The sequence below is a fragment of the Anoplophora glabripennis genome, unplaced genomic scaffold, assembly GCF_000390285.2.
Source record: "Anoplophora glabripennis isolate ALB-LARVAE unplaced genomic scaffold, Agla_2.0 scaffold2187, whole genome shotgun sequence".
Lineage (NCBI taxonomy): Eukaryota > Metazoa > Arthropoda > Insecta > Coleoptera > Cerambycidae > Anoplophora > Anoplophora glabripennis.
Genome location: NW_019418272.1, coordinates 9,415 through 17,625, shown reverse-complemented (window position 1 = coordinate 17,625; position 8,211 = coordinate 9,415). Strand labels below are relative to the sequence as shown.

Sequence of the window (8,211 nt, the reverse complement as noted above, 5' to 3'; positions counted from 1 at the left end):
GAGGATTTAAAAGCAGTAATCATTGGTTTAGTTATTTTAATATTTTTTACATCACCGTTATTATTAACAATAATAAAATCATGTACAGATCTTTGAGATATAAGACTTTGTTCTTGTAGATTCTCAACTAGGAATTCTTTGTTGAAAAAAAACTGCGTTCTACAGCAGCATTTCCATGAAAAATACTAATATTCGTTTTACAAATTCGACAAAATTCGCAGATATTTTTTGCTCAGCCCACAGTTTCATAAGAAATTCATCTAGCTGATGTTTTTTCTCATTAAACTTTATTAATTCTTTTTTTACAGCGTCATTTTCTATAAATTTAAGGTAATCCTTTTTAATTTCTTCAACAATAAGTTCACCAAAGTGGTTATGCTCAACTAAAACTTCTAAAGCCAGTTGAATCCAAATTTTAGCAATTTTCGGATTCAACATAACATAAGGAGAAAAAGAATTAAATTCATTAAATGTAATTGTAATTAAATAAAATGATTTCGAAAAAATTTTTCAAGGATCATTAGTTCGATTCAAGGAAATTTCAAGTATTTCAAGTAGATTAAATCCATTCAAGGAGTTTTCAAGGTTTTCAAGGGATTCAAGGAGCAGTAGACACTATAATAACTATTTATTCGTATTATATCCTGTGTCCTCGGATGGGGTACCACACTCTTGCTTGCACTTTTTTATTGTTGAGTTTTCAAGAAAAAGTTATTCCTGATAAAAAGTTTTGCTTATCTTGGGAAGCCATGGGCAGTAATCAAATAAGTAATAAAACATACCCTAAGTAAAGTGCCTTTAATTTGTGTTTCGTTAAAAATTGTATTTAACAAAGTTGTTCGAGAACTCGAGAAATGCTTAAATACGGGGTTTATTCAAAAAAGAAGAATAACACAGGTCTGAAAAAAAAGTGGTTGTGTTTGTTCTAGACCAGCTGAATTTCCGAAGTAATTTTTGCGTATAATCCGAATCCGATCTCAGAATTGCTCCATCACGTCACGCTTCCAAGATATCCTAACCTAATAGTGCGAAAAACACAGTTTTTGCTGTATTTGACCTTATCGTGAAAATTTTTTTTTTTCTGAAAACGACTCATGTCATCTAAAAAAGAATTCGTACCCTTCCTTCAAAATGTCGAATAATAACATCTCACTCATATAATACTTGGTGTTAATAAACTTATGTCAAATATTTTTGCCACATGTCCGTTATGTCATAATGAGGTAAACACACGAATTTCTGTTGAGTAAAATGTAATTTTAGAATCTGACTTACCTCAACATTGCAAGGGGCCACCTTTTGAGAACTGCTGATTTTCATAGAAGATGTTCAATGAACCCACCATTTGCTTGCACACAAGCCTCAGCGCGACGTATCCAATTCGCTGGCATGCGTTGCAACATTGCCACGTCCTCGTAATACGCAAGCTTGTAATACGATTCGTGAGGAATTGCAAGAAACAACTACTCTAGAGGCTACATGGCCCCGACTAGATAGAAGATAGATTTTTTCCCTGCAATATCGTCGTTCAAAAATTTGCTTTTGTTCTCATGGGGGCGACACTAGCCATGTTTTCATGGCTATGAGAAACCTGCAATACAGGTCGCTTTTTGGTATCTTTGTAGGTCTTAGGCCTCTTTTACTTGTTATGTACTATTATCTACTATAGTCTCAAAAGTGAATTTTTTTTATACGCGGTCTGATCAAAAAGTAATGTGAATTGTAAATTTTCTCATAAAGTATTTATTTTATCTTAAATTTTTAACCCATCCCACTTATGCCAACGTAGTTTCCAGTTTGAGAAACACTGGTGCATCGCTTCTTTAGGTATCGTCTTGAGCATGGTTTGCGATTTCGCTTTTAACTCATCTATTGCTGAAAAACGTTGTCCTTTGAGTATCCTTTTGAGTTTTGCAAATTGGGAAAAGTCACAGGGGTCATGTCCGGAGAACAGAATGGTTGCGGCATCACAACGGTGGTGTGTTTCGCCAAGACTTATTGGATAAGCAGAGGGTATGTGCCGGTGCGTTGTCGTTGTGGAAAATCCACTAGTTGTCTCTCGTATTCTTGAAGAAAACGGTTAGAAGGACTTTCACATTTGACAAGATCTCGCCTCATCTTCAATAACTTCTTGACCTTCCTGAAAACAGTGCTACCAATATACAAAGAAAGAATCAACTCTATAGACAAGATACAACACGCGCAATTTGAAAATTTCCGTTACTTTTTTATCAAATCTCGTACAATTCGCTTTCGTAGAAGCCTGTGAAATAAAACACACACACTATCTCTTCATTATGACATCCTACTAATGATTACTTAAAATTTTTAATTCATCAAAGTGACAATGAAAAATCTACTATTTTTTTTGAGAATTTGCACTAGATACTGAAAAATACTGAAAGCAAAAGATCCCTCATGTTTTTAATCAAACCGTGCATGCAATAAAGAATGAGTTTTTACACTTTATCTTAAATAATACTTAATAAGTTCTTGATCGATTTTTCTTATTATTAATAATTTCATTTGATGAGAAAAAAAAAGTGCGAAAGAAAGGCGTTATAAGGGCCCTTTTTTGTACGTAAGTTTTAAAAATAGCACAAGCATCTGTAGAGATGTCCTTACATGGTTCACAGAGCGTAAAAAAGCTTTCGTCAAAGAGCCACTTCAAAAGATTTATTGGATTTCAGCAAAATAATATCCAGCAATTATTTTTAGTGGCAAATGATCGTTCGAGCATTTGGTCAAGCGAAAAACAAAAATAACTATGTACAAAGCCGCTCAATATATCAAGAGGCTATAACTCACTATAAAAATGAAAATAAGCACTAGATGGACATGAAGCGGGACTAATAACAAAAAAATAATCATTAGCCTCGTTCGAGAACAAAGACGGGCTAAGCGAAACATTCGAAAAAATACCAACCATTTCTCCGCTACGCTTTTGTTTCTCCAAAGCCCTCTATTATTTTTATCAGAAGTGGGATGTTTGAAAATATGATTTGATTCTGGACGAATTCACCTGGAGTAAAGTATTTTTTGGTACCCGTGACCTGTTCACAATACGTTTGTCGAAATATCCGTCCGCTTTCTGATAACATAATAATATTCCCTTACTTTTTGTGATATATCCACAACTTCAGCGTGGCGCAACATGTTTTCCCGCGTCTTTTTTCGCACGGTCGCTTATCCACATAATATAAACGGTACTATTGTCAATAGTATTCCTAGCTCGGTTTCGATATTTATCACCCGAGGATAAACCGGGTCATTTTTCATTTGGGAGCGAGGCGAGCAATCAAAATGGCTGACGGGACGGTTGAAGGGCGGCCATCTGGCGGTGAAGGGCCGCTAGAGTTAAATAAATGGTTCCCGGCAAATTGAACGATTACCTCTGATAAAAGAGAGGGGAATAACACTGAAGTGCAATTAATTTTTTGCCCCATAGAACAAAAAGAAAGCGATTTTAAATTTACCCGTTCATTTGAATGTGATGGAGAACTGCAACGTACAGATGTTGAGATGCCCTTTAAAATATACAGGATATATTATCAAAAAGTGCAATCCTAGAAGAAAGAAGAGAAAAATGTGTTGTTTTTATGCACAATTAATTTAAGAATTTCGCGGTTTTACACGTTCCTGGTAATAAAAGAATAACATTTAATATTATACTCCAGTGGAATTAGATGCTATTGTGCAAAACCGTACTTATCTTATCAACTTCGACGTCACCTGTTACATAGGTGTTGTATAACAATGAAAAAGTAATATTAACGGTCGATAGAAGGAAGCACAAAAAACAGGCACTTAGGTAGGAAATTCTGGAAGGAAGCCTAAATANGTATGCCTTTTGTTAGCGGTTGTTTTGTATTTATATTTGGGTGGTAAGAGCAACGATCGTGGGTTTCTCTGCCATGCTCTTTCCCCGCAGGAGCTCTAGGTGAGCCTGGCACTCTCATTTTATGTTGAATGGTTGTTAACGTTTTTGTTGTTCTTTATATTTGTCACATGTTTAATTTGAAGATTGTTGTATGTAAATAAAAGTTAGGTGTATTTACCCTGCTTTTGTTTTTGTATAATTAAACCATACATCCCCTCCACAAAGTTAGTAGCCAGCGCCTTCCGGTCATTAAAAAAATAATAAATACACACAACGTAGGTAGTCCTTATGACGATCACACATATTTTTGGCCACAACTACGTTTACTTATTTTTTGTCGAACCTAGGGTTGTTTTACTACACTATAACCTGAAAATAAAAGAGAACATGGGAGAAATATAATTTATAGGTAGAAATACGTACAGTGCATTAATTTGTTATAGAGATAGTTAATGAAACCTTTTTAATACAAGAAAAATAAAAAAATATATAAATATCTGTGGGTACACATGTTCGCAGGTGACCCATTTTTAAGCATTACGTCAAGAGCGCCAGCGTTCCAGGAAGGGTCTACGGCGGACGGCTAACTCATATACCTACGACCGACTCCACACACAGGGACTCTCCAACGAACACTCACCCCGTCAACACGTCTTTTTGTGTACAACTTAGTTTTCAATAAAATACTTTAATATTACTGTTGAGAGAACGTTTTATTCGTGCTGTACAGCGAAAGCAACCCTCAAGTGTCTTCATGGTTGTCAAAAATAAGCTTTCTGTGTATACTCATCATGGCTAGGTCATTGAGACGATTTTGTACCATAGTATATTTCTCAGCCAGGTTTTTATTCTTCTGTTCTTCTATTTTTCATTCCCCCTATATAAATAGGTACGTTACATATATAGCTTTTGTTACACTGTAAACTTTTATTCTGATTCCGATAGATAAAAATTTATTTTTTTTTAATTTAGAATTCCAGAGCTAAATTTTTAAAATATGGAAAAGTACTACTTTTTAACATAAAATTTTATATTTTTAAATTCTTTTGTAAACAAATATTTATACTAANTTTTATAGTTATAACTTCCTCCAATAGATATTTTGAAAACGTTCAGAGCCGTACTCAGGAAAAATTTTAAATGATAACTGAAAACCTTTTTAAGCGATTACCGAGGCGATTACAATAGTAATATCATCTAATTCAGAATTAAAAATGACTTTAGATTTTGTCATAAAAATAGCAGCGACGTGTTTAAAAAAATTAACCTGATGATGGCCCCTTGAAGACGAAACGTCGGATTGCAAAAATGTTGACGCCATTGGACAGAGCGAAAAAAGTGTCAATGTAAATATGCAATTTACTTTAAAATTCGTTTTCAAATAGCCAGAAAAAAAATTAAACAATTTTGCAAAATTTCGGTTTTTTTCGGATATCTCCGGAATTACCCGGCATTTTAAAACTTTCTAAACGGCATATTGTTAGGTATAAAAAACACTTTTTCTAATTTGAGCCACTTCGTATCTCTTACCGTTTCCTAATGTTATCCCATCCTTTTCTTGGACACACTGTATATCTATGAATTCGTCAAAATTAAAAAAAATAAGTACACTAATCGATCCTACGGAAAAAAAATTATTATTTATTTTATTTATTCACTATTCCACTTATGTTTGTAGTAATACTGTACAAAAGTAAAGTTTTAGGTCAAACAATGAGACAGTTTTTTTGTATTTTTTCCGTACAATTGAATGGTGTAATCAGTTTTTGAAATATTTTTTAATTAACATATTATCAACAATTACTGAAAAATTCATTGTTGCAAGTTATTTTTTATTGTTTTTGCATTTTTGAGCATGTTTTTGAACTGTGATTACAGATTTTTTTATTTCACCAAAAAGTATATGTCAAAAGGAAAAAAATTATCACTTAGAGTCGGGGCCATGTGTTGAGCAGGTATAAAGAGAAAAATCGGTATTTTTAATAACGCGCGAAACCACGAGAAGAGCGTAGAGGTTCCAAAGTAGAATTAAACCAAATTGTTAAATTGATAGTAATTGGAAAAGAAGTAACAGATCAAATAGCTGGTTTTTGGCGGATTTTCCAAGCTATAAATGAGATCGACTAATCTGTCCCATAACGCTACACGGAGTAACTAGAGGCTAGGGTTATTTGTAAGTTTAGTCTCAAAATTATTTATATAAATGTAAGTCCAGTCAATTAGGTAATTATTAACATGGCATAGCTATGCCAAAGCGTCCCGATATCCAGGGTTCCCGCCAGTAAGATAAGAACAGAAACGTCTGGACCCAAGAAACGGGCGTGTCGACGCGAAGTGTCGAATTCAGGAGAGATCTACGAGAAAAAGAAAGTTCTTCCTTAGGTTCCACATTGAGCAGTCGACTTAGTTTTAGAGTCTCGGGTTAATTTAATAATGGATAGTCATTCCAAATTTTGCTATGAATCTCGCATTTCCTGAATCTCGGTACGCTGTCGCGTGTCAATAAATTAATTAATAATGTTGTTCGGGTCGTTGTGTTGTTATTTTGTTTGTATGTTTTGTACTGTTATTAAAACCCTTCCTGGAAGTTTTGGTGTTTCCTTTTGTTTCTCTCAACATTAGTGTCACCCTGTACAGCCAGTCACTGGATTACATTCTACGTAAGCAATGCTTGGTAAGTGCTTGAAATTCATTCTCTGAACATACAACATTTCTAAGTTCCCACGTATTAATTAAAAGGTAATGATAATTATCCCTTTCGAGAATTAAATAGTTAACTCTTTTGAAATCCAGACTCGTTATGATACTGGTCATAACGGTAGATAGATAGTTAATGAAATAACCCCTCAGGTTACACATTACAATCAAAATTTGTGAAAATATTGTCGAAGCATGAATTACCTCTTGTGCAAGCCGTAATAGTTTTCGCCAGGCCATACGAGTGGCAAAGGTTCAACAATAAAAGAGTGTCATTGTTATCACAATTATTGAACTTAGTTACTATGACTAAGCAGTTTCATTAAAATTATATCTGTTGCTTAAGTGATATGAAACATGATAATTAAATATAGAGTTAAACATCATATCTTAAAAAAAGTAGATTATTGCGTATTAGCAAAATTTGGGGACGTAAAGTAATTTAAACTCGTGCTATTCATCGACTTTAACATAAGATCAGTCATTAAAATATTGACAATGTCATTGTGCACTCCAACCGCTTTTCAATGGAAATTTTTTACATCCTATTACACCGCTGTATATAAATAAGGCCCACTATCAGTAAAGTCTTAATTCATTCGAAATGTTCTTCAGATACACAGTTTTAGTTATAAATTTCGCGTCTTTCGCGGTTTGTGCCGACATCTTAGCAATCGTGCCAACTGCGTCATACAGCCATCAAATAGCTTTCTTTGACTTTTGGAAAGAACTTTCTTTAAGAGGCCATAAAGTAACAGTGGTTACAACAGATCCACAGAGTAACGAAAAACTAACAAATCTAACGGAAATCGACGCGAAATGGCTCTACAAATTCTACGCAGACATAAGTACCGTCGCTGAAAAATCACTAACCATGTGGAACTTTCATAAATGGGTACACGATATGTTACTCAACACAAGCCAGGAAATATTGTCTCATCATCAACTTCAAGATTTGATACATAACAAAAAGAGACACTTTGATGTGTTTCTTGTGGAGTGGTTTTATGTTGAGCTTTTAGCATTTTCAGAAATATATAATTGCCCTACAATTTTAATAAGCTCCTTAGAAGTATTCACAAGATTCCACACTGAAATAGGAAATCCTGCGCATCCTGGTTTATATCCTGATTTGGGATCACCGTTCGTCTATCCTCTGAGTTTTAAAGAAAGGGTGACAAGTACGATCTACTACCTATATACAATGTTATTCTACGATTACTTTAGTTTTCCTTTGAAGAACAAATTTATGGCCAAGTTTTTCAACACTACTTCAACAATAAACGAGTTATTGGACAACGTCGACATGCTTTTCCTTAATGTGAATCCAGTTTTGCAACATGTTAGAGCTATTGGTCCCACTACAATCAATATCGGTAGTATGAGAGATAAGTCTGCCAAACCTCTATCTCAGGTACGTATTAACAACGATTTGTTTCGTAATAACTAAATATATTGTGCTTTGTATCCATTATCTTTATAGTGCAATGTTAACAGCTACATTATTTTTTAAAGCGCTTAAATACATCTTATATGAAAAAACTATTATTATTAAATACAGATGCAACATTGTATTGTATTCAGATAAACACGTGGTTGTTAAGATAAATATCTATTTATTGAAGCTAATTAAG

At 34.0% G+C, this 8,211-nt stretch overlaps 1 protein-coding gene across 1 annotated transcript; it reads left to right on the top strand.

The window, feature by feature from the left end:
• Window positions 1-1,939: 1,939 nt before the first annotated feature.
• Window positions 1,940-7,991, top strand: LOC111692604 (UDP-glucuronosyltransferase 2B9-like; the record flags this gene model as incomplete). The annotated part of the gene is made up of 2 exons (XM_023456671.1): window positions 1,940-2,013; window positions 7,193-7,991. Coding segments are annotated over exons 1-2 (873 nt in total), but the record flags the coding sequence as incomplete, so codon positions are not given.
• Between the last annotated feature and the right edge of the window lie 220 nt (window positions 7,992-8,211).